Here is a 25,421-nt window from a genome sequence, read left to right as displayed (position 1 = left end):
ACTAGAAGTCTTGAGAAGAGGAAATTTGAAACTTTTGAATATGTAAATCTCCATCTTGAGATAATAACAGGACTAATCTAAAGGACATTTGCATTAAGCTCAGATTTGCAAAAAAAGTTAAATCTCGGAAATCTCCTGACTGCAGGGATCAAAAAAAAATTATTGAAAATAAATTGTAGCAGAATATCATAGTCGATTCAGAAATTTTACATTTTTTCAATCACACAAAGTCACTCCACATCTTTAATAAATTCAAATTATTTGAACTCCCTCGACTTGAGGCTGTACCGTGTATGTTCGGATAAAATATCCCTAACACTGTCCACAATGAAATAAAAGCAAAATAAAAAATTGTAATCATAATAGTAATGTATAGGTTCGTTATCCATCGCTCGTTCAGAACGAGTGATCGTTGAGGCTTCTGTTGCACCCGCCGTCGTTGAAAGGCGTCGGATAGCGACTCCCTTGGATGCCAAACGGCTCTTTATAATCCGTTGACAAAACCAGAATAACATTTTTGTTGCTGGATGATCTTGAAATCTGCGTATCTGTATAATAAGAGGAGAAGTAGCAATGGCTTGAGCATCTTTATAAGTATAAATATCATTGGAAATGAAAAATAATTAACAACGACCAACATATGAAAGTAGGTTTCTACAAAAATACCAGATTGTCTTCTGCTAACGATGTTCCTAATCTGTCCAAACCAGCCCTCGCCTAGACGCTCTCGAAATTTCGGTGTTGTAAATGTGTAGAGTAAAGGATTCACTGCGCTGTTTACTGGAAGAATAAATACGACGACCCAGGCGTGAAGGTCCGCTGAAAAAACGAAACATAAAATGAATTTTTGGAGCACCGAATCGCACTTTCTTACCGCTTGACAGTTCGTAGCTAGTAAATTGTAATATTTTTTTCCAACACGGAGAAAATGGAAAAGCAGATTATATTCAAAAACGCAGGAAAAGAGGGACGCATGAATGTATTTTTTTTTTGTAGGAAATACTCAAATCATCTGTATTTTTTATCATAAATGTGGCAGATTTTAGTCTGCGCACAGTGGTTTTCACTGTTTTAGGGTATATTCTACGTTTTGCAGAGTGCATTTCACCGAAAACTGCATCTGCTCTTTACTTTCTGCACCGTTGCTGGTATTCACTTACGTGGTACCGGATACTTGGTCATAGCGACGATTTTGAGGACGATGATCGGTACCCAGCAAGCAGCGTCCGTCAGCACGATCAAAAAGAACCTCAAAGCAAATTCCGAGTCACCCACAGCAAGAGGCGTCGCGTGTCTCGTTTTCCAAATGCTCGCAAACATTCCCGTGTAGACGTAGAAAATAACGACGAGTCTGCGAATTGTGGGGGATTAACAAGGTAAGTACGAAAATAAGTATGAGACCAAAAGCCGAAAGCTCACCCGAAGAAATTCATCCCAAGAAATACGAACGCCGAATATTCCCAGCCGACGAGAAATGGGTTGTCGATGTGGAGAGGAAAGCACATACCGTTCGCCCCGTAGAACCTCGTGCTACTTCTCCAGTGTACAACTAATTGACGATGAGATCGTCGTGAATTAGGCGGACATATTTTCATTGAATTTCAAAAGCGTGAAATCAATCGCTTACTCGGTATTAGAGCAACGATGACGCCGACAACCCATATCACTATCATCGACGAATAGGCGTTCCTTGCTGTCAACGGACGATTGATCTTCAGCGGCGATGCGATCAGCAAGAATCTCTCGACCGACATGAACGACAGAATCAGCACCGAGACCTTGGGTGGGATATTGAAATTGCGAAATAACAATCACGCGACGTGTAATTATTTAAACAATGACAAATCGGCAACAAGTTTGTGTCCAAACCTCGGAGGAGATCATCGCGAGAGCTCCAACAATCGTGCAGCCCCAAGAACTCATCCAGTCGTTTGCCATCAGGTTGTAGACGTCGCGATACTGCAAATCCTTCGCAGCGATTGTCAACAAGTAAATCCCCATCAGCATGTCGGAGACTGGAATGATGAGGTACGAGGGTTGAGTGATAAGTAACGTGAAAATGTTACCCAGACGGTGATATTCACCTGCCAAATTTCTGATCATTATACTCAGCACCCGATTCTCATCTCTGGCCGTCAGTCGGCCCCAAAGGACCAGCGCGTTCCCCAAACACGTGACACAGGAAATGCCCCAAACCGCAGCCCTGAGGAGAGGCTTATCCAGAAGATCAGACAGGGAAGATACTCCTGTATTTCGATTGAAGATTAATTAGATTTTTCGAAACAAGTTCGGGACGTGTGAATCGGAATATCGTTTTCCTAACCGAGTGCGCAAAGTCGAAGTTTGCGCACTCGGTTAGGGAAAATAGTATACCACTAGTTCTTACCATCGCTTCGGGGTAGGCACACTTGGACTTCTGGTGCGTAGGTTGTGCAGTAATGAAACTTCTTGAAGTAGCTGAAAGTGTGGAAAAGAGAATGAGAAGAATAAAAATTTAGACGGTGTGGAAGATGGGAAAGATTGGTCTTGTATAAACTCACACGAATGACAAATTGGGTAACATTGAAAATACGTTCTTGTCCATGTTATCGATTTGGATCTCCTGAAGGTCCCTGTGCAAAACAAATATGACGTCAGTCCGTGAACGTATCTCAAGTTATACACAATGTGTTGTGAGTTAAAATCTAATAGAGAAATAATGTATCTCACAGGGATCGAAGATCCTGCAAGGGATGCAGAACGTCTATGTTCAGATTATCGATCGGGTTGAAGCCCAGGATCCTGCAAAGTCAAAAACAACTTGGAAATATCCGTGCAATTAAATCATTTTCTTGCTGTTTGCATATAGTGCAATGGAAAATCCAAGGCGGTACGTGATATTTTCACGAGGGAGGGAAAACTCGTGTTTTGAATTTACGATGCGTAGGTGCAGGTCGACAGGAGCAAATAACTGTTGCAACGCCGAAGCACGTATCGAGATTACACCATGATGGTAGGGATGTGTAATCGGGATTAGTGGAGATGCTCTTTGCAATAATCACGCGTCTAGCCTGGTAGCGGCGAATTTGTGGCAATGATAAAATTATACTTACAATTTCCGCAATTTTTCCAACGGAAGGAATATATGTGGTGAAAGGGTGATTATCGCGTTGTATGCCAAGTTGCTGAAAAAATTCAAGTTACATTTTCGACTTAATTCGACACACTTATTAATCGCCAGCTGGACAAGTGATACATAGAAAACTCACAGTTCCACAAGATTCTGCTGATTCTTAAACGCGTTCTTACGTATCGTGCGAATTTCGTTGTTCTTTAGGCTCCTGCGAAAAAAAGGATGTTGCGGATAACTGAAATTTTTCAACTTCAACAATTCCTCGATATCAAATCCCGACTCTGCACGTAATACGTACAATCCGGTCAAACCTGGCAATTCGGACAGCAAGTCTTCCGAGATTTCTTCGATTTTGTTCATCTCCAAGTACCTACAAGCCGCACATAAATTGCAGAGAGTTATTAACGAAATCGTTTACACAGTTCAACGAACATTTGGCCGGGGATAAACTTACAGTTCCTTCAAATGTGGCATGTAAGGGAGCTTCAAGCAGCTCGAACAAATCTCGTTTTTATTCAATCCGCTGTAAAAGATTCCGATCGTCATAAATTTTATCGTACCGTGCAATATCGATGTTTCAAGCGATCTACTTCTCCGAACAGTCCGGCACGCTACACTCTCGAGATTGGAGAAAACTCTAATCTCCCGTTGTGCAATCCGTACGCAAATAGATACAACATGGGAAATGCGCGTGGAGTACTTCATTCGTATATAACGTGTTCTTACATAGTAGAAACGAAGTGAGAATTTGCAAGCAGAACGAAGCGATACCGAGCCGCATTTCTAATTCACTACAATTTTCCTGATTGCGAGAATTTTCCGTCTCCGCGTAACAGGATATACGCGTTCTCAATTTGCATCAACTACCCTCGCGATTATTCGCATATGTCGGTGAGTGCAATTTACGTGATACGCGAAATTACAGGCAAATTACTCGGACATTTGACGAGAAATACTCGATCTGTTCTCAAAAAGCTATCACTTATTGGCAAAGAAATGACGTAACTTTGAGGTTGCAATATTAAGTAAGAAAATGTTACGATCTCACATCCATCCCAGGGAAGCTTGGTTCTCGAAATCGGTGAGATCGGCGTACTCGATGCGGTTTCCTTCGACAAGGAGCATCTTCAGGGATTCCAGTCCGGTAAAATGTCCTCTGCGAAGCTCCGTCAGTTTATTGTTCAACAGAGTCCTGTGCCAGCAAACAATGATTAGATTCCGGTTATTGCGTAAGGGTGACACCATCCACTCAACTCTTTGGATAAATTCGCACTTACAGCCAGACCAGTTTTTTCTGATTCCTGAAGGCTCCCGGCTCAATCTCCGCTATCCCATCGTCGTCCATCAACCTGGAATCAAACGAATCCCGAATCTCAGCAAACTAATTAAGTAAGGAAAAACATTTTGTACAAAAACTCGACTCACAGCGTCGTTAGCTGTCCGTAAGAAAGCAACGCATTTTTTCCTATCGTTCTAACCGAGTTGTTCGTCAGGACTCTGTAAAATGATTTTGCAAATAAGGCGCAGTGTTAAGTGACACTTTAGTCTTTCTTCTAGGTACTTCATCCTACTCGTCTATGAGCCTCCCTTGAATTACTTAAATGTTAGTCAAGTTGGAAGACATGTTCTCTGGAATCCTTGTCAGTCCTGCCCCATAGCACGTCACTTGACACGCCGTTCTTCCATGGTGGCATTTCTTTGGTAGTTCAAAACTTTCTGAAAAGAAAAAAATAGAGTTTAAGATTTCCGAAAAAGTTGCATCTATTTCGATAACTGCTCATTAAATTACCGCAGGTCACTTCGATGCCCGAGCTTATTACAGACGAGTAGAAAAAGTCCCAACTTCCGTTGGAATCGACTGCAAAATAGCGTAATAAAAAGCAAACATGCCTGGAGAGTAATTCTATATCAGTATTAATATGCCTCCGGGATTCAAGTCAAACTCACAGCATTCATCCTCCTTCTCGTCATCTCCGTACGGGCAGTTTGGCACTTCGTCGCACCACTCACGCTGAGCAATGCAGACGGTACTGTTGGCGCAGGGAAACGTCCCCCTCGGACATTCGTCTGCGAATAATTTGCAATTTCAATCTTGCCTTTCTACAGTTTTTACTTTCGAGTTTCGCGTCCAAGTTGTTGGAGAATATCGAATCATTTACTCCCAAGATACCTTAATTAGACACACTATAAGGCGAGTTAAGGCACTCTTACAATTTTCTGGGCGTCATTCGTATTCCACGGAGGTAATCGTTGCGGAGGGGGAGGGGGGGGAGTTGATTCTTTGACGAGTGCGAACCGCAAGATGTCAACTGATCTTTATTAATATTGATTCATTGACGAGTCAGTCGTACCTCGGCACGTACAATGTAAGAGATTTTTCATTTTTTCAACTTTTATACAACCAATAAATATTTCACGAGTACGATTCAACAATGATTTACAATCATTGTCAACGCTGAATTTGTCCGACGCTGCTGAAACGACGGTTAATTTCTATTTTCCAAAGTCAATATGTTATGCGGTTGCGCCTTGACAATTTCACCTTTGGCATTTGATCTTGAAAATGTGCGCAGTCATGACATTGTTGATTATTTATCACCTTGACAATGAAATTGACTACATTTTCGCTACCGTTTGTAATTGTAGTCACCGAGCTATCAATGCATAATCAATAAGGTCGGCTGTTTGTGATCATTCGTTAGAAGGTAGTCGTCGCAATTAATTCGATACTTCGACGTGGGCAGAGTGCATATTATTATCACCATTATCAGGGGGATGATTTATACCGTCAGAAAGAAAAAACTTACTACACATTTTCGAAAATTATATTTCAGGCTGATCGTAAACTTCATACGCAGAAGCGTTTACGATGCGGTTAATCTTTTTATGTTATGTGTCCGATAATAAAGTTCAGCCAAGAAAATGTCAACTGATTGTTAAACGAATAGTAGAAATCTGAAAGGATCCAGATATAACTTGAGCAAAATGGCAAATATGCTATTTGCCTTTCTGACTACAAGATTGGTAATTTGTTTACACGCATATTACGCTGAAAGAGACCCTGTTTCATTTCAATAAGCGTAATTCTGTAATTGGTTATTTTACTGCGCATATATTATTTCACTTACAATTCATAGGTAATTCTGCGGGTAAATTTCCATTTGTGTGTACGCCAGTTATCAGTTGCTGCCAGCAAAAATAAATTGTAGGCGAGCAAATAGCAGAAGATAAAAAAATTATCGAATCAACCAATTCTCATTTAGAATTCCAAGCAGCTCACTAAATGTGTAATTCTACACGTACAAGATAATTAGTTACGTTATAGCTGACGGATAGATCAAACAGTGATTCTGTAGCAAAGTTATTAGAATGGTAATCACAGCAGTACAGTGTAATTAAGCTTTTGTTTCCGCGGAGGTGTAAGTTTCGCTTTTAATTACAATCCGAGTGTGTCGAAGAATGCGAAATATATGGTTAAATTAAGTTTTATGCGGTTCCTGATTTATCGACTAAGAGGCCGAGTCTTTTCCCAAAATACAGAAAGAAACGTGACAAAACGCTGGTGGAAAAATACGCATCAAAATAAAAAGGAAATTTTTTTAATCAAACTTGAAAACTGCACTATAAATTTTTCGTTAACTTCCGAACAATTTGAGAAAAACGCAGCGAGAATGTGGAAGAAAATTATTCACACTTTGTGAAAGTCTTCTGAATACTTATGCAAATCTTTGCATTTCTCTGAAAATAGTTGGAAAATGTTGAAATATTTTCGGAAGCCTTGGAAAGTCTTTTCACTTGTAAATACGAACATCGCGTCCCGTTTTTTGCACGCTTTACAACTCGGTGAACATAGCATTCGTTAGATTCACGGGATGCGGATTGTCGAATGAAATGAATTGAGGAGTAGTTTTTTGCTTTCAAAAAGAACTGTCTGCGAACCTACCTTGACTGAAGTAATACATCAAACCGGACAGGATAACGAGAAACGATATCAGCGAAACGCCAACTTTGGCGATATATTTGTACTTCATTTCAAAGCCGATGGTAAGCGAAGAGTTTGATGGAAAAGCGTGCTCCTGGCTGAGGGAGGAATCCTTTTTAAATAAGGCAGCCCTTGGCGAAGTCCGCGCCGTGCGCCGATGTCCTCGCAACTGCAGCTTGCACTCGCAAGCTCTGACGATTCAGCGCTTTGAGACACGCGCTGCTTCGAATCAGAGTGATGCGTTTAACCGCCCCCGGAAAAAGTTCAAAGGTCATTTCAATCGAATGCGTTAATACTATCTTGACACATCGTTAGCTGTAATAAATCGTCAGGAAAAAATATCTGTCAAGAAACGGGGTGGAAGAAAAGTAAATTATTTTCGAGCTTTGCAGTCTAACTCGAGATTCAAGCATGCTGGAGATATCTCCAGATAATGTGTATGTACTATAGGTATGTACTATCCATGGTGAATATGAATTTCGTACAGGAAGCATTTTTTATTCTGTTTACCTCCAAAGAAAAAGTGGAATCTGTGCTTTCGTAAACTTCTGCATATAAAGCGGTTCGTACGCAACATTTCAACTCGCGACTACAGATAGCACGAACTCTATGCGAATCGTATTAAATGAACAATGACATTCTTGTTAATTGTACGGTATTGGAAGTAGAAGATAATTAATGCATTCAATTTATGGTATTGTACATTTACTGATATTCAAATGATAATCACCTCGAATTCTACCAAATCACAGTCTTGGTGCGCCATGCGCGTTTAATACATCTTGTAACTATAGTTTAAGGAATAAGTAAAATGATCTTGCCGTCGGAAATCAATACTTCGTCAGTGGTAAATTCGCCCTAAAATAACGGTAATATGCATACATCATATGCACACATATGCGGTTTTCAACGTTCTATTTGGTTAAAATGTTCATTGCGTCGATTGCGTGCTAGGCCCGATTTCACAAGGGAATAGAAGAGGGCTCGAATTATCGTCCGCCGATTGCTTGCGTTTGAGGTGTTTTTCCCGCTCGGCCAATATCATGTGTCTGATTCCCGGAATCCACGAACTGCACAGCGCCGTGTGATCCATCATCAAGGACACGTGAATTTTGTCTGCAGTATCGACGTCTTTTTTTCTCAATGCTGAAAAATATCACCAAGATTGGTATTTTTGCACGAACGGAGCAGCTAGGGTAGTAGGCGAATTGTAATTTGTTTGAACAAAATATACCCAACCATTGGATAGTTCGAGAACACTCTGCCGAATACTTTCGCCAAGTTTATCTTCCACCCAGGCAGTTTTCATGAGGTTCAATCTCCGCCTAACTTCATCTCCCTCGCGTTTAAGTTCCTCATTCTCATTTATCACCTCCTCAAAGTTGTTCAGCGAATCGGTTAAGGCCTGCTCTTTGTCGATTCCAGTAAAACGTGCCACAGTCGTCAGAGGCGGTTCTGTGCTCCATCTTCTCGCAATTAAAGGAGGGGGAGGAAGGTTTGCCGGCGGAGGATTTAGTGGCTGATTGGGGTCAAAACTGGACGTCGGCGGAGCGGAACCCAGTGGAAAGGCTACTCTTTTATTCAAAATTCTTTTCGACGGACTGGAAGACGTAGTGGGGGACTGAGAATAAGCCCATTTCGGCGGATCATTCCACCCAGGATCGTGCGAAGCCGAGAGGCACTTTTGTGTAGAAATTGGAATCGGTTCACCTGCAGGAAAATAATTGAGTATTACAAAGGGTTCTGTAAATATCAAATCTCGGTCAAGCTAGTCGCAGGCGATGAGACAATTATCAGTTGATACGACGTCAACAATAGCAGCGATTTCTAATCTAATCACAACCCAGAACGGGCATTGGAATAGAATTAGAAATTAAGCAGATAAGAATTAGACAAGCTACGCAGCAGGCTGCTCCGTCACACAGCTGGGTAGGCACGAACTGCCAGAGTGGTTCGTCGCTTGGTTATGTCATCGATTGTGTTCGCAACGTGAGTGGTGAGATATCTCGATTATAATTTGACAGGCGTGAATACCTTACCTGCGGTGGGTTTTTTGTCCATTTTCTGGCAAAGGTGATCGACAACGGACACCAGCAGAGATTAGGTACGAGATGTGAAGCTGTGTACGACTACGGTAATAAATGCCAGATGCGCGCACATGCCACTTGCCAGCATAGCGGCATGTATGTCGTATCTGGAGTCTGGACGTATGTACACAAGTGGTGTAGTGTCTCGCCATTGGAAAGAGAGAGAAGATCCAAACCCACCGTCCTTCTCTCTCTAATTGCGCATGCGCGGTACTATACCGCGCAGGTATCGCACGGTTAATGCAGGACAGTTTGTTTACTGCGCATGCGCGATTAGAGAGAGATAGATAGCGGTCTTACATTCTCTTTCTCTTTCCGACAACTTCGTTGGTTGTGCGTCGTGTCAATTCAAGTATCGATTGCTCAGCGAGTTTTCTCGACAATCCGCGATACGATTAGATTCGAAAGCGAGTCGATATCTATTTTTGCTTCTGCTAGGTACCACCGTCCACGCTACGTTGCTCCATATGATAATAATATAATATTCGTAATATTTAACTCATGCCAAAAATCTCACTGTATTCACGCACACAGGCGCCGATTCGAGCGCAACAGGACGGACTCTTTCCTCTCCTTCACCTCGCCTTCTTGCGCAATGTCGTATTCCCTTGGGAGCATTTGTTATCCTATGGTATTTATTTACCTGATTTAAACGTCCGCTCGCAGGCCTCGACTCCGCAGATTCGTAAGTACGCTGTGATTACAGCACGGCTAAGCATTGATTGTTAATTATACTTTGAGATGAAGATTTACAAAACCTTAGAATTTAGATAGAAAACGTATCCCCTCTTGTCGATGATCTCAGCATACGTTGCGAGGGTCTAACCTCAAAACCAGTTCGAATTGGCATTAATTCGCCGCTTCGAATTACCGTGTTAGAGGTTTTTCACCAATCTATTTTTCGGTTGTATATTTGGAGGAACATCGTTATATATCATGAACTTTTTCACACGATTCCGAGCCGTTGAGTGTTTCCCTCATTTCTTGATATCGCTTCAAGGTGTCAATCCTGATGAACACTGGCCAAAATGCCAGGCAAAGTCAAAGTCAAGATACTGGCAGGCCGAAACCTGCCTGTGATGGATCGTTCCAGCGATACGACGGATGCTTATGTTGAGATAAAATTTGGGAACACAACCTACAAGACCGACGTGTGCCGGAAATCTTTGAACCCTCAATGGAACTCTGAATGGTACAGGTTCGAGGTGGACGAGGCTGAGCTGCAGGATGAACCTCTACAAATCAGGCTCATGGACCACGACACGTATTCCGCCAATGACGCCATCGGCAAGGTCTACCTTGATTTGAACCCGCTATTACTGCCTGGCACTCCTCTTCCGGTCAAGAATATGTGGACTCTTGAGGCGTCAATGAGCTCCAGCTCCAGCACTCAGGGAGGTCGGTAGTTAATAATACGTGTAAAAAATTCTGTCGCAAAGTATTACTGCGACCAGTTGAAAAATAGCCAAAATTAGAAATTAATGGCCATGGTGAGAGATTGATTCTTACATGACCTTAGAAATAAGTCCATAGTTTGCCAAGTGTTTATGTTCTTGAACATCTACTTTGTCGACTTTGGCAGCACAAGTTTGATATAGATCCCATACCCACAGGCTCCGTAATGAATGGCTGGATACCGGTCTACGATACCATGCATGGAATACGTGGCGAAGTGAATATCATCGTGAAAGTGGAATTGTTTTCCGACTTCAATAAGTTCAGGCAATCTTCTTGCGGGGTTCAATTCTTCTGCTGTAAGTTTACATATTCGGTTTCTCTGGTATCTCATTAGCGAGCAGATTCTTTGATTAAAATTAATTTGTAAACTATCGATACAATTAATAATGTCACGCTTTTAGCACCGATTATTCCGCACGGGTACCATGCTCAAATTATACATGGCTTTGTGGAAGAGCTCGTCGTCAATGATGATCCCGAGTACAAATGGATCGACAAGATACGAACTCCTAGAGCTTCGAATGAGGCTCGACAAACACTGTTTTTCAAACTGAGCGGAGAAGTTCAAAGAAAAATTGGACTCAAGGCGTTAGATCTTGGTGGCAATGCCGTTATCGGGTAACTACTGCTATTATTGCCATATAACTTTACGGGAACTATACCCTTCTCATCTTGCATCTTGTAGACTACATTTGTACCTTCTTGCAGGTATCATCAATGCTTTGATTTGGAAGGTGAATCCGGAATCGTAGCGAGAGGTATTGGAACTGCTGTTACTCTTGTCAAAATGCACGATTCATCCAGTGTGCCAGCTGAAAATTTGACCTCCGAAGAGTGAGTATATAACTCGACTACTTCAAACCTTCATATTTATCGTATCAATGTTCTCCGACGTCGTTTAAGGCGCGTTTATGAAGTGCAAAAACAACGTAAGAATCAGAAATAACTTGTTACACAGAAATCAAACGTGCGGTAAGTCCACCTGCATTTATGCAATTCAGGGTGAATCTTACCGAAATGTTAGTAACCCCGGTCGCCGTAATGAGGGCAGACTTACCCGACATCAAATTGTCTAGGTTGCAGCCCCTTAAGAAATGGCTCGATATAATATTAATGTACACGGGTCATCGTCTTACACAGATATACTTCATTGTTTGGTTGTGGAAACACACGGCATTATTTTCTCCCGCATTAATGTATTTTCCAAAGTGTTTACATCTTCCAATATCAGTTTCTTATCAGCTGAGGTCTTATACGATGCGTCTGTGAAAAATGATTTCTTCATAGAAGATTAGAGATAGGATTTTATCTCGGGCTAGATCGTTGTTAAAAATCTATGAATTTTCATTTTACAATGATTACCGCACTAGACTAATCTGCTTGTTCACCCGTGACTCACAATTAGAATGCAGTTAGCACGGCGATAGGTATCGAAGATTTGACGACTCATTCTTCATCCTCTTGTATACGCGTATTCTTTCGAATCACTAGCTTCAATTTTGAATAGTAAAACTAGTACGGATTCCTTTGCATACCTCCGATTTCGAATGAAAATTTATTGAGTTGTGTTGATTTATGCTTGATTGCGATACATGTAACTTCAATGTTGTCCTACCTAAAACATGAGAAAAAACTGTATTTTCTGGAATTGAGGAGGCTTTTACAACTTGAAAGGAATTTATTTATGTAAAATCCTAACATTTGGTTTATCGGAACAGCTTGATTCAAAATTCCCACATGATATTGCCATACAAGGTGTCTTCACCCCTCGAATTCAACTAAACCCTGTGCCCCCTCGATCTCTGTACAACATGAAAACTGATTGACTGATAGATATCTCTTTTTGTACCCGACCCCCCGCATGCATATGTTCAGGCTTGCGTTGCTTGGCTTACCCCGCAAAGCGAGTTTCGAATGCCTAGAATTAGACGAGAGTGTACCCTTGCTTTCTCACTCCCCCGACCGTAGCCAAGCCGCGTCATTATCAAGCCTGCAAACGACTAAAGTAAGCAGCAAGTTTCCGGGATATGGAAAAACTCTGAAGAAGCGTTCGAAACCGTTGATCGTCGTGCCTAGCTACAGATCTGCCGGATCCAGCGGTAAAATGCTCAGGAATTTGTCTCAGCAGTCGAGTTTCAACAATCTCCGTCGGAGTTTTGACTCGAACATATCTCTGCCCGAGGACACCGATGAATTGTCCCTCAGGTCGATCCTTGCCCAGGAAGATATGAGGGGCGAGATAGCGGGCAACAGGTTTTCCAGAGGATTAAAGAACCTCCGATATCTGCCGCAGAGCATGCTATCAAAAAGGGTGAGTCAACTCAGAGCGAGGTTTTCCGACTCCTTTGACGAGGATCAGAGCGACCTGGACAGCACCTTCTCGAGCACCTGGTCCGTCAGCTCAGAGTCCGTCAGATCCTCGATATCCGACCTCTACTCACTTGGCAGAAATAAGAAGAGCAGCTCGAAGCGGAACTCGAGTGACGGAATGGCCGCACTCCTCATCAGGTCGGTGCACGCCGGACTCGCCCTCGACAGCGTGAAGGAGGACCACGAAAGTCCCGCACCATCGCCGATCAGGATTGCCTGCGAGGAGTTCGAGGCCCGGATGGCCGAGTCGGAAGCCGGGACGAAGTCGAGCGATCGGAAGGAGAAGATTGCGGAGACGGAGACGGAAGCGAATGCGGACTTGACGTCTCGGAAGAGCTCCGAAAAATTCACCAAGAGCTCGACGCCAAAGCGTCGCCTTCGGGAGGAAGAAGACGTGTCTTCCGACGAATCCGACACCGAGAGCTCGGAGGACGAGCCCTCGGAGTCAAGCACGAACTATAACATCCTTGACGATTCTCTGACCCACGGAGAGCCTGGATCACCTCCAACAGGGGACGGAAAAATCACGTCAATCGGGTCGAAGCTGGAGGTAAAAGAGAAGGAATCGCATAGCTACTTCGATCACGACGCGGGCATCTTCACTGCCCTTCCAACCGGAGAGAAGAAAAACCCTTCCGTATCCAGCGAGCCGATGTCCTCCAGCACCGAAAGTCGGGGCTCGGATATTTGGTTCGAGAAACGTAATTCCATCGAGGAAGCTGAGCTCATACCTCGCAGGGCAGCCTCCCCATCTTTTTTGCCGCAAAATTATGAGGAGATCCAGACTCAGAGACCGATTCGCAACGACTCCTATTCGAGTCGCGACGAGAATCTCGATGCCGCAGCAGAGGCAGCGGCGAACGACGGTGACACGATCGCCATCACCTCCAGCATGACTGCCAAAGAAACGGAGTTCCTCGACAGACAGGAGCGCTTCGACAACCCTGAAGATTCGAAACCCGCCGCTGCGAGCACGCCGACGGAGGATCAGAGTTGCGAAATATTTTTCCCGGATATGGACCCTTGGGTGGATGCAAAGACGGTCAGTCTGCAGAGATCGGCGAGTCTGAACGAGAGAGCGATCCGCAGATTCGTTACCCCCGGCAGAATAAGTTTGAAAAAAAAATCAGAGTCGTTCAAAGCCGAGACGAAGAGAAAACTGAGTATTTTCAAAACCTTAAATATATCTCCGGGTGGTAAGCACGCCGCGGATAGTAAGATCATTACCAAAGAAGGGGTGGAAAAAGTTTTGTCGAAAAATCACGAGGAAGCTGCGAGAAAGGCGGAAAAGAATTTGAAAAAAGTCGAAAGGAACGAGACAGTCATATACCGAGGGTCTCCAAGAGGAAGAGAGAAGCCCGAGCCTCTGCAGAAGATTAAGCCCGTTGCAATCGTGATTGATTCAACCTTGGAAGAGGATCGCAGCCATCTTTCGGTCCCCCTGCTCAAGGTTACGGAAGTGAACACCAAGAGCAACTTTGGTAGCGAGGAGGGTGTCGTCAAGCCGAAAGAGCTGTGCGATCAGCGGCGGGAAATGGCGAGGAGTGCGGAGGAATTGGCGCGGGCGGACAGACTGCGGAGCAAGCAAAAACGACAGTGCATGCTGGAGCTGATCAAGATCATCGACACCAAAATGCTCGTGCATTCTATGCGCGATCGGCACAGAAACGATTCGTCCCGTAGTCGAAAGCACAGGCGAGAGAAGGTCGCCGCTAGTGTGACTCCCTCGCCCGATTCTATCCGGAAGCATCGGCACCGCAGGAGAACGTCGAGGTCAAAGTCTCCGGAAGACTCGTCCATCCAGAGTTACGGGACCGGCTCGTCTCTGGCGCGACAAAACTATTCATCGGCATCCTCGATCGGTTCTCGGCACGCGCTTTTCACCCCTCAGTCTATCGGCGGGGGGGACGAGGCGGGTGGTTCGAGGGCCGGTTTCACCGTGAACCGGGAAAAACAAGGAATCCACTCTGCAGGGGGTCCGGAAACTCTTGAGAAAACCGAGGGATGTTTGATCGCGATCGCACCGCCGATCGTCGAGCTCGAAGCCGAGACCGAAGCGGATGACGATGATCGAAAAGACGCGGTGAAGACGCTGCAGGCGACTGTTTCGACGCCCCGAATTGACCTTCCCCAAAATCCTGGCGATAGTAAATTAGTTGAAGTAGAATTGAGCGAGCTTAGCTTTGGGTCAGGATTAGAACGTCTCACTAACGCTGGTAGTAATCTTTTAACGCCGGAGAAACTTACCATCGTATCGGTGGTGCGCAAAAGTCACAGCGAGTGCAATTTGAGAGAGGCGCAAGAGGGCGTTGGTATAACTAACAATACTAATACTGCTAATACTACTGACAACTCGTGTGTGCCTTGCTATCCCGATCCTCGTAGGCAGCAACCGGATGTCGCACCACCGCCGGGTAACCCGAGCCCTGCACCGCCATCGACGCCGACCCCCGCAGGCGCGGGCAACAGAATATCCAAGTCGCCGGTAACTAAGGCCAATTCGGCCGTTCCGATACACCGGAGATCCAGCGACTCTGATCTCAGTATTACTCCGAAAGGTAGGTCTACCACATTAACCAAAATTTATGGATGATGCTGCGTGTGCCGCGAGGGGGTGTGCGTGTCTGCTCCTTATAATTTTGCACTTGCTATTACTACCTGGAAGGGGTGGGGGTGTTTCTTAGGCATAAGTTTCGAGTAGAGCGTTGCACAGAACTTTTTCGAGGTAGAGGATAACCCGCACTTTTTTTTTCTTCTTCTTCTTCTTCTCTTTACGCTAACTGCTTTTATAGACATCGGGACTTTTCCATTGACGGCGGACTTGAACTTTGTCGTATCAAGTCCGTGTGATATAATATAGCCCCGTTTTGAAGTCGATAGAGAGTTTCGTTTTACCCTTTGGAATTGGACATGATTATACAGGGTGTTTCAGCAGCTAGTTTTATTGGCCTAGCACGTCGCGCAACTTGTATTTGCATTCTGTTACTACTGCTACCATCGTAGTAATACGAGGTATGGAAAAGTCACGATTCTATTTTTGTTGTCCCGTTTAAAATGCACTAATCAAATTCTCAGGACAATTTGCCGCGTCATTGAATAAAGATGAGTTACATATGTAAGTGTTGAACTAACGACATGAGATTGCCATGAAAAGTGGCCTGCAATTATCAACATTCAATGTTTCAAAAGATTTTCTCTTGGTTTTTCTGTTTCATTCGGAATATTTCTCCCCGGCAGGATATTATCGTAAACGTGAGTACCGACGGGAGAATGCTGATGTTCATGTATCTTGACATTTTGTTTCTTTCTCTCGTTGTCGCTCTGTAGCGTGACCCAGTGACTACAATATTACTCGTCCACCATACGTTTGTTACTCTACCGTAACAGTAATATTCTCGTGTCTACGTCTACGTTTTTACGCGCACTCATCATCGCGACAAATATCATCAGCAACAACAGATCAGCATCATTCTTGTCTACTCACTTTCCACCTGTGCTAGTTTAACAAAGAGTGAAAAATACCTCGGACAATAGACCCGGTGGCCTGAGATAAGACTGATTAACTGCGTTAACAATATTAATGTGCCACATCTTCAAGCTTATCAATAGATCTATACTCTTCACCTGTATTTTACTATTTACTCGGTAAACACAAAGAATTATACATACCTCTGTGAGACTGCATCTACCCTAATTAAATGGCAATTCTTTACTTCCTTAGATCAATGTATGCGTGTATGTCGACTCTTCAAAGGATTCCCATATACGATACATACCTATACAAACAACGACATAAGTATAACGCCCATTGAACAACAAAATCTTTGACCAGCTTCAATTTGTCTTAATTAGCATGGCTGTTAGACTTCTGCAAGATAAACTGTTCATGTAACGACGCCTTGATCATCGTGTAACGCAAATGTCCAACTTTTAAAATTATCTCACCACGCTATGCCTGTTTATACAGGAGTAGGTACACCTATATACACCTTGAAAGGGAGTACGTGTACCGAAGTGATCGCGGTAACTTGAGAGAATGTTTCAGTGACCAATTTTTCTGAAACTATATTAATGACCGCTACGATTTTCGTGATAATGTTTTTCAAGTTTGGTTTATCTATTTTCTGGAGATAGTTCGGTCTCGCAATCCTTACATTTTTACATTTGTACGCTTTATTTTCTCTCCAAAAGCCTTGCGACTGTTGAAATAAATTTTCTAGTACCGTCTTCTGAGAATTTTCCCTTTCACGGTTTATACGCGTATCTTCGTCCTAATGGCCGAACGCCACACGCCAGAGTGATTCAAAAGACAGTTTTATATTATTCACATTTTTTGTCTAAATACATCACAAGTAACGCTAATTGAAATCTTTTGAAATACTCTTTACGCGCACGTTATGTCTTATCCAGTTTGTGACAAAGGCACGCTGTGCAAAAAGGCCGACAAAGGTTATTCTGATGAACGTATGCGATGTAACTGCAGGTAACTCGCTAACCGGAAGCGACAGGTCCTCTATGGGGGGTTATTTGAGACCCGTGACTGCGGTGGTCAGACCGATGAACCAGGAAGCACTTGACATGCTAGAATACCCCTTCATTACCATGCAGCAATATCCGCCCGGCTTTATACTGCACTTAGGTAAGACCCAAGAGTCCTTCGCTGAATCGTAGATAAGCCAGTTAGGAACACCTAGTTATGGAATGTGCGTTTTTTTACTTCTTAATCGAGGAAAAAAATCAATGCAGAAAAAACGCTATTCCAGGCGGCACTGTCAGCGCGAGGTCCGTAAAGCTTCTCGAGAGAATAAGCAACCTCGAAGAACCAGAGAGCCGCGATGCTTGGTGGACTGAGATTCGTATGGAAGTTCGCTCGCACGCGAGGGCCTTAGCTTGCAATGTGGTCTTGGGATATCGCGAGGAAACCAGCATATGGTAGGATCACCCCGGGAATTTTTTTGGTCCTTAGCATGCTAGACGAGGCGTAGGAGCTTTTGTCAATCCGACCATGACTTCGTAATGCAGAATTAATCGTTTTATCTAGCGACGACGTCTGCGTCTTGAGTGCCGCTGGGACGGCTGCTGTAATAAACCTCCAGAATACAAGCCAGGAACCTGATAACCCGTTGATTAGTCGAATTCATCAGCGTGAAATCACGACCACATCCTTGGACAGGACAGACTTTGAGCGGGAGAAGGGTCAGCAAAAAGCTCAGCCAGCCAGCACGACGAAGAGCGAGAAAGGCGACAAAAGTGACAGTGACAAGGGCGAGGGAAAAAATGATCAGACCGAAGAAACCGCCGCCCGAGACGTCAACGGCGTTCAGGATTCAAAGACGAGGCAGCCTGACGTTACGGAGCAAATATCGTCCCACTCTATTCCGCTTCCTCCGAGCTCGTGCAGCGTATGTCACTTGCCATACAGCGAGAGCAGCGTACCTTTCAGGGTCAAGGTTCTGAAGTGCGCGATTTGTCGTCGCGGCAAAGTCCCAGATATTCTCTTCACCACCATCGAGTTGCCGGAAAGTATTCCGATAACCGGAAGAGGCTGCGTTGTCCAGGCGACGGTGTGCAGACCCAAGAGGGACCTCAGGGGCGAACTGAACGCCAAGGAGATTTCCGACGGTCTCCCGTTCCTCGAGTACGAGCTCCACAGCCTCTTGCTCAACAAAATAAAGGTGAGGAGCATGAACGCTCTGTTCGGACTTAGAGTCCAAGTCTCCATAGGAGAGAGACTCCTGATCGGGATGGCGACGGGGACCGCCGTCTACTTGGCGCCTCTCCCAACCCCAGCGGTGCCCAAGGTCACTGCTGGAAACTCTTGGAGCGACGAGCAAAAGCTCGCGGACATACAGAAGTCTCTCATCGAAACTGTAAAGAAGAACCGGGAGTTCTATCAACTGAAGTCCTTGACGGTGGGTAGTTTGAATTTTTTTAGAAATATACTTGATTCTCCCTTTTTCTTCCCCATTCCTTTCTCTTCTGTCCATTTCTTTCGATCATTTGGTTTCGCTTGACGTACCCTCGCTCGTAGGATATGGAAAACGGCCGAGTAACAACGTCCGACACAGACGAGTCGGAGGATGAGATGCCGGAAATCGACTTGGGGGCGGGTAACAAGGACGCCTGCGTTCTCGAGGTTGACGACATGGAAGAAGTCGACAAGATATCAATGCTGATGGAGAACAGGCCGCCGGACGGTTTTCACGTCGTTAATACGCAGACTATACCCGGACTCGAAGACCTCGAGATAGTTAGGAACCTGCAGATGTTCACCCAGCTATGGCGCGCCAAGATACCTGTCGGACAACCGGCCTCGGTATCCACCAAATACTTTGGAAGATTGTTGCAGGTGTGGTACTTCATCTACTGTCGTCATTATCGTTCGTTCCTTTTTGTCGGGCGTCTTCGTTCATGTTTCCTTTCTTCTTGCGCTTCTTTCGCAGAGCGTTTACTTCAAGCTGAGAAAAATGGTGCCTTGTGCTCTTTGCGACCTTCAATTCAAGGTCGAGCTCCCGGAGCCGGACGAAATTCAACTCTCCGTAGTTGGAATGGCTCTTGGATTGGGTGAGCCGACCAAGTTGAACAAGTACAAAAGAAAAGTTCTGCCGCACTCGATGAGCAGAGATCAGGTGAAGAAAACAGGTGAGAGCATTTTTCCAGCTTTTCACTAATTAATTATCCCGCTCTCGGGGAACGTCCGTCGTCGATCGCGTGACTAAAATCGTCTTCCTCAGACGAAAACGATCTGATATTCAGCCTCGACGAGGACCACGTTGTGCCGGAGAACGCGGTAGCTTCCGGAGCACCGAACACCTCGAGCCTACATTCGCTGGGACAATCCGGAAGTCTGATCCAGAGACAGAGACCTCGGTCACCCCTGAGAACGAGAGTGCATACATTGCACAAGCACAAACATGTAAGCTTAACAAAAACGCTGATGATTTTTTCATCCTTTCAAGACAACCAGAAGCCAATAACGATCTATAAATTTTCTCAAGATGCCGTTGAAGGAGAGATACGGCGTCGACATAACGCCGCTGTCCTACATGCCCGGTGGAAGGATTGAAAGGTATCTCGGGAACTTGAACTTCTTCTTCATTCGCGAGAGCACAGCGATTCGAGAAGTAAGTATGGTCTATGCCATATTCCTGTTTTCATATGCCCATGCAAGTTGTCGATTATCCGTTGCCACCAACAGACGGTGAATCTTTCCTCGTATTTTCCCCAGGGTGGTGGGCTCAGCGGATTCGTTCACAGTTTCGTCACGGAGGTGCTCGCCATAGTTAGGGCCCACGTTACGGCACTCGGTGGAAATGCGATGGTCGCCTACTTCATGACGCAATTGGTCCTTTGCCATAGTCCCCACAAAAATCAGGTGAGTTGCACCGAAAATTTTTGAATCGGTTTTCGATTTCGCTTCGTTTATTTGTAGAAAAATAAAAAAACACACAACGTCTATTTTACCCTGAGTGAAGTTGACGCGAAGAAACCACAAGGAGGAGAGAATGTTTAAAATTCTTCCTCGCGAAAACTGTTTCGCTGCGTCGCGCGAACACTGAGTAATTATGCCTCAAACCTTGTTTCTTTTACCAGAGGGGAACATTGAAGTAGTTTGTCATTGAAATTAGCGGGCTGTGCCTCGCTGCAGGGGCGAAGATTGAATTAAGATAAACTGCGCGCAAACTTCGTTTGAATAAAACAGTGTCTCGTAATTTAGCTAGCGTTTGATATGAGTACGTGACTTTTTTGTTTGATGTCGTATCTCTTTTCACGTTCCGCTCTTTTTTTTTTCTTCTTTACTTTACTTATTATTATTTTCTTCTCTCTCGTTCAGATACTTCCCGAGGATAATTTGTAACTTAAGTTTTATCACGTTCCCGCAAGTTCGGAGCATCCTCTAAATCTTTTTTCCTCAGCCATTTCTTCTGCCCTACACATCCCATCCTATTCATTTGATGCGATTGTGAGCATAAAATTTTTAAGATGTCTCGAATTTGTTCGCGGTGATCCAACGACCGAACAAGCGTGAAGTATGGAGTAAAAGAAAAGAAAAATAATACCTATAAATTACCACCAATAATTCATACCGCCGAAAAAACAAGTACTTAGGTATATTTCACAGCTATTACGGTATTAAATCATATCATGACTCGAAAGCGGAAAATTAAGAACGTTCAATTCTAAGCCCGTATCGTTTACTGAAATGATTGAAGATATCTTGTGCAAACTTTTTTGCTGCTCGTTATATCTGTTTTCTTTCCAGATTTTTTCTACGATTATTATTCAACTCACGACCTTGCCTTAAATTACATAAACAGTTTACGTGGAAACGTAATTGTGCAGCCCTTGATTATCGATTTTGTTACTTAGTCTTCTGATTCTCGTCAGACATAAAAATTTTCTTACTTAATAGGCTGCATGTTATTCACGTGGTGTATAAAAAGCATCATCAGATTCGTATCGTAAGCTCTATGATTATTGTCATTATTATAATCTTTCTTCTTTCAACTCTAACGTTGTCACGTTGTCGGCATGTTCCAAGGGTAATTTTAAAACATTTATTCAAGCGTGTTATACCAATGAATCTGGAGTTTCTCAAGGACCCTGTATCGCCAATACTTCGAAGCGATCCACGGCACGTTTCGCCGATGCCTCGCTGAGGTAGAAATCAATCAGACCCTGATTTTTGTTCGTGTATTTCATACTCACACATCGTCAGTCTTATACGGTAGTCACCACATCGCGTGTATAAACGAATCTTATATCACGCGAAGGATAAAAGAAAACAAAGTCGAGGAACCGTTAACGTTGCTTCGTCAGTTTTCCCTACAGAGAAACGCCTCGTTCTGAAATCTAAGCCAAGAACATCCAAGTCGGTACGACGTTGATTGACACACGTATAACTCGGAAACTTGGTGTCTAGAAATTCTAATCCCTCTAGTAGTGACATGGATATAATTTAGCCGTTCTCGGAATTCTCTGCAGATACGATTTTCTTGTACAAAGCAGAGTAATTCACTTCTGTTACGTAGAATCGATACCCGGGTATCCGGTCGCTTTTTGTAATCAGTCGACGCCTCCACTGGCATTCGGCGGGATGGAAAATTGTAAAAAAAAAACCTTGTCGAAAACCTTGTCAAATGCAGCGTTTTCGGGTAATTATTAATTTTTGACGACGCGGACGCGCCGGTTCCTCATTAACCTTCATACCTCTGTATAAGTTTGAGCCTTTTAAAACACCGTTAATGCAGGCGGCACTTTGTTCTTTCCTCGTTACGCACCCCTCCGAGTTATTCGTTAGGTGTACGGGTCTCGAGAAATTTTCTAATTAAACTCAGATCAATCATCCCTCTGAACGTATAACCCTTCTTTCCTATACACACTATACGTAGTCGGTCCTTTCAAACTCCTAATTAAACTGCCCCTCCTCCTTGCCCTTCCCTATCGCGCCCCTGATTACGATGCCCGAAAGTGACTCGGCGCAGACCAATCAGGCCTGCCATCAATCGTATCCCCTACGATCAGGACTCATGTGCTTTGGAAGAAATTTTCAACTATTATAATCCTGTCTCTGCATATGCATATGTATCAGCCTTTCTTAACGTCTCTTTCTTATCCCAATGAACCGAAGAAAAGGTGCTGCATAAATGTGTGGTTAGAATATTTATGTCGTTTTTTATCCTCGCGAACAGAGTTCCTTGACATCCGTTGAAAAAGCTCAATTAAAACTTTTCACCGTGGTACAGGTGTCTTTGATATTATACTACCAGATCGCACGTGATAATTAGAGAACGGCTCCTCATATCTCTGCCCCCTCCCCCCCCCCCCCTCTCCCCCTCACCCCTTTAATAGTGGCATGCAATAAACATACCATCTTTTCTTATCAGGGGCTGTCCGGGTCTGACATCAAAGACAACGCGCGAGCTGTTTATAAATATCCTTGAATTTTTCCCTCAGCTTCTTACTACCACGGGGTAAAAAAATAAGAGAGAAAAAAGTTGAGTCAATCAGGAGATTTTGTATAGGCTGGTCGTATCGCTTTCCCTCGGCTCTCCTTCTCGTCCGAAAACGTGACCAACCTCGTCGTATACATACCTCTACAGATAAATTGGTAATTAAAACAGTGCCGGTATATCAGGATAGCTCGTCGACTCGTGGCCTCCTGTAATTTTGGCGGAGGTATCGGAACTATGACGAAATCCCGTTCCACGAAATAGCTGATAAGAAAATCTGTATAGCATCGTATGTCTTCGTATTCTTGAATCGATTTATATGATACATATAATACTGTAATCTGAGGACATTGTACGCGAAATGACAACGAGTGAACGTAACGTAATTTCAGTTCAATTTTACCCACCTTATCTAATTATATAATAGTCACGTACCTTATACAATTGCCAATTTATCAAGTCGGCTTTTCTTCTACCGATGCGGGAAGTCGTTCGTCTAAGCAATTGCCCATATGTCTGTATCATTAAGTAACTTCGATCAAATATGAAAAGTCGTGTGTTAGAAACCTCTTGTAATTTTGTATCCCAAATTCGCTGAGTCAATGGCGTACGATAGTTGATGGAAAAGTAATGAGTGAAAAAAAGTACGAGAAAAAAATAAAATAGTAAGAGGTAGCAGCGCACACCTAGTTACGCTTAGGTAAAACGGCTTGAAGAAGGACTGAGGAGCACAGCCGCGACTTTCTTTCCCCGGGAATGCTTAACGAGGTGAGTAAAGGGAATTAGCCTCGGTGGAAAAGTAGAACGATAATTGGAGATCGTGAGAATTGAATTTATATAAGAAGGTGTTGCGAACACCTGAAATTTATCCCTCGTGGAGGTTAAAAACTAGAAGAAATTTTTTTTTTTTACGATAAATAGATAGATATATGTATATATACTTAGAGTTTTTTTTAAGTTTCGACGTTCTTGACAACCTCCCTGAGCTTTTCTTCTTCTTATATTTCTCATCTCTTTATGCAACAAATGCAGGAATTGAATCGCACGTACAAAGCTATTTCATTCACGATCGATGGATTTTGTCCGGTCAGCGAATGCGAAACTAGACGTTGGGTCCAACGACGTCATAGAGTCGTTCGAAGTCTAATTGGATCTTCCGTTTGCTTGGACATGAACAAAAGTCACTCTACGAAACAATCGTCCTACGCTGTCTCTGTCGTTTAAATATATATGTAGGTAAACACGACATCGCCAGTTCTACCTGTGACCGTTTGCGCAGGAAACGACGACGTGCTCTCATTATTTGCCTCCAGATTTTCTATGTCGGGAAAGAACGAAGGTGTAAAACATTGCAGAAATTATGGTAGACTTGGAGACGGAGAATAATTGTGTTCCAGGGTCAATGCCTGATCAACGTCGGCGGGGACGTCGTTTCCGTCTCTTACTTCGCGGACGACAGGCACGTCGGGAACTTGGCGGGCTGACATCAGCTTCCATCCTCGGCGCCGTCCTAGCCGAACGGGCACCGTGGCCTTTTCTCGACCCTGAAGGCCGTCGTCGCCTCCGATTTTCCCGAGATCCTGGAGGCGTTGACCGAGGATTAGACGTCCACCGGTACTAGCCGAGACGGGGAGGCCACCCTTCGGAACACCTTCGGGACACCTTCGACAGGCGTGTCGACCATGTTGTGATCCACGGTGCTTGTGAGGTTCGAAACCCAATGAGATCTTCCTCGGAATTGGAATTCTCCATACTTTCGTTCAGTTAACTTCCCTTTCTCTCAATTTCGCCATCCGAATTTGAGAGAGATGATCCAAACTCACGGCTACTCGTCGCGCTTTAGGTATAGGAATCCAGGGGTGTTTCACCGGACCAAAAATTAACAATCATCACGTATTTCGTGATTACTCAAATTTTATAGAATTATTAAGAGAGATTACTTAACAAATAAACTTTATTTTCATTATGTCTAATTTCATATGATTTATCAAGATTACAGAAAAAATTCCTGTATTCGTTTTAATAATACTGATTTCAGTGTGATTTTCGAGGTTACGAAATGATTTCGAATGGTATTGACACCTCAATCGCTTCGGTGAAATACTCCTTGCGTCGAATTCTTAGAGATCGCGTAACTGATCCGGTGGTTGTGGAATGATTTGAACAAGGCCTGGAACCGAATTGCATGCCCCGTCAAAACGCTTCATTTACACAACGGGTGAATATTAATTCACCGGTCCCTAATTAAACAATACCGATATCTTTATCTCGTAGTATTGCGTGCTATGTGAAGCTTTTTTTTCTACTCCCTTCGGTAATTATCACATCAACTGATTGATTTTTAGATAATCAAATCATTGTATTGTATATCTACCACTAACCAATCTGCGTTCGTGTACGGTTCTAGATATCGTTATCACTACGTCAGTGGGAAGTTTTTCGATATTTTTTTATGCACC

General features: G+C 43.8%; 3 protein-coding genes across 5 annotated transcripts; 1 reads left to right on the top strand and 2 right to left on the bottom strand.

The window, feature by feature from the left end:
* Positions 1-335: 335 nt before the first annotated feature.
* LOC124415098 (relaxin receptor 1) lies at positions 336-7,261 on the bottom strand. The gene is made up of 21 exons (XM_046896402.1): positions 7,056-7,261; positions 5,060-5,179; positions 4,902-4,970; positions 4,714-4,828; positions 4,538-4,609; positions 4,390-4,461; positions 4,161-4,304; positions 3,567-3,635; positions 3,411-3,482; positions 3,249-3,320; positions 3,093-3,164; positions 2,710-2,781; positions 2,541-2,612; positions 2,387-2,457; positions 2,085-2,246; positions 1,870-2,015; positions 1,628-1,778; positions 1,420-1,549; positions 1,161-1,351; positions 667-819; positions 336-548 (listed from the first exon to the last, which is right to left on the bottom strand). Exons 1-21 carry the CDS (start codon positions 7,141-7,143, stop codon positions 397-399), a joined length of 2,265 nt encoding a protein of 754 aa, XP_046752358.1. The 5' UTR covers positions 7,144-7,261; the 3' UTR covers positions 336-396.
* Positions 7,262-7,777: 516 nt separating this feature from the next.
* LOC124415099 (steroid receptor RNA activator 1-like) lies at positions 7,778-9,293 on the bottom strand. Its single transcript, XM_046896403.1, has 3 exons — positions 9,134-9,293; positions 8,334-8,804; positions 7,778-8,240 (listed from the first exon to the last, which is right to left on the bottom strand). Exons 1-3 carry the CDS (start codon positions 9,153-9,155, stop codon positions 8,026-8,028), a joined length of 708 nt encoding a protein of 235 aa, XP_046752359.1. The 5' UTR covers positions 9,156-9,293; the 3' UTR covers positions 7,778-8,025.
* Positions 9,294-9,607: 314 nt separating this feature from the next.
* LOC124415097 lies at positions 9,608-24,761 on the top strand. Of its 3 annotated transcripts, XM_046896400.1 has the most exons (16): positions 9,609-9,866; positions 10,182-10,579; positions 10,780-10,935; positions 11,041-11,257; positions 11,348-11,473; positions 12,515-15,567; positions 16,247-16,261; positions 17,493-17,648; positions 17,773-17,941; positions 18,051-18,921; positions 19,041-19,358; positions 19,453-19,651; positions 19,744-19,925; positions 20,008-20,133; positions 20,238-20,384; positions 24,360-24,761. In XM_046896400.1, exons 2-16 carry the CDS (start codon positions 10,210-10,212, stop codon positions 24,444-24,446), a joined length of 6,192 nt encoding a protein of 2,063 aa, XP_046752356.1. In that variant the 5' UTR covers positions 9,609-9,866; positions 10,182-10,209; the 3' UTR covers positions 24,447-24,761. The 3 variants fall into 3 exon arrangements, with proteins under 3 accessions (XP_046752355.1, XP_046752356.1, XP_046752357.1); XM_046896399.1 differs by lacking the exons at positions 16,247-16,261; positions 24,360-24,761 and adding an exon at positions 23,995-24,232 and having other exon boundaries at positions 9,608-9,866; XM_046896401.1 differs by lacking the exon at positions 16,247-16,261 and having other exon boundaries at positions 9,610-9,866; positions 10,795-10,935; positions 24,360-24,757.
* The last annotated feature ends 660 nt before the right edge of the window (positions 24,762-25,421 follow it).

Source organism: Diprion similis, chromosome 14 (genome assembly GCF_021155765.1).
Source record: "Diprion similis isolate iyDipSimi1 chromosome 14, iyDipSimi1.1, whole genome shotgun sequence".
NCBI classification, from domain to species: Eukaryota; Metazoa; Arthropoda; class Insecta; order Hymenoptera; family Diprionidae; genus Diprion; species Diprion similis.
Note: the sequence above shows the minus strand (reverse complement) of the source record. Positions and strands in the feature narration are given on the sequence as shown.

What these genes read in the sequence shown, in the direction of transcription:
- LOC124415098 (XM_046896402.1), bottom strand. Translation starts at nt 7,143, where the DNA reads ATGAAGTACAAATATATCGCCAAAGTTGGCGTTTCGCTGATATCGTTT. An exon ending in ATGCCACATTTGAAGGAACT is followed by an intron (nt 3,483 to 3,566) that starts GTAAGTTTATCC and finishes TGCGGCTTGTAG; the next exon opens with GTACTTGGAGATGAACAAAA. An exon ending in TTGCAGGATCTTCGATCCCT is followed by an intron (nt 2,613 to 2,709) that starts GTGAGATACATT and finishes TGTTTTGCACAG; the next exon opens with GGACCTTCAGGAGATCCAAA.
- LOC124415097 (XM_046896399.1), top strand. Translation starts at nt 10,210, where the DNA reads ATGCCAGGCAAAGTCAAAGTCAAGATACTGGCAGGCCGAAACCTGCCT. An exon ending in GAAAATTTGACCTCCGAAGA is followed by an intron (nt 11,474 to 12,514) that starts GTGAGTATATAA and finishes GCATATGTTCAG; the next exon opens with GCTTGCGTTGCTTGGCTTAC. An exon ending in CGCGAGGAAACCAGCATATG is followed by an intron (nt 17,942 to 18,050) that starts GTAGGATCACCC and finishes CGTTTTATCTAG; the next exon opens with CGACGACGTCTGCGTCTTGA.
- LOC124415099 (XM_046896403.1), bottom strand. Translation starts at nt 9,155, where the DNA reads ATGGACAAAAAACCCACCGCAG. An exon ending in GGACAAAAAACCCACCGCAG is followed by an intron (nt 8,805 to 9,133) that starts GTAAGGTATTCA and finishes ATTTTCCTGCAG; the next exon opens with GTGAACCGATTCCAATTTCT. An exon ending in TGTTCTCGAACTATCCAATG is followed by an intron (nt 8,241 to 8,333) that starts GTTGGGTATATT and finishes GATATTTTTCAG; the next exon opens with CATTGAGAAAAAAAGACGTC.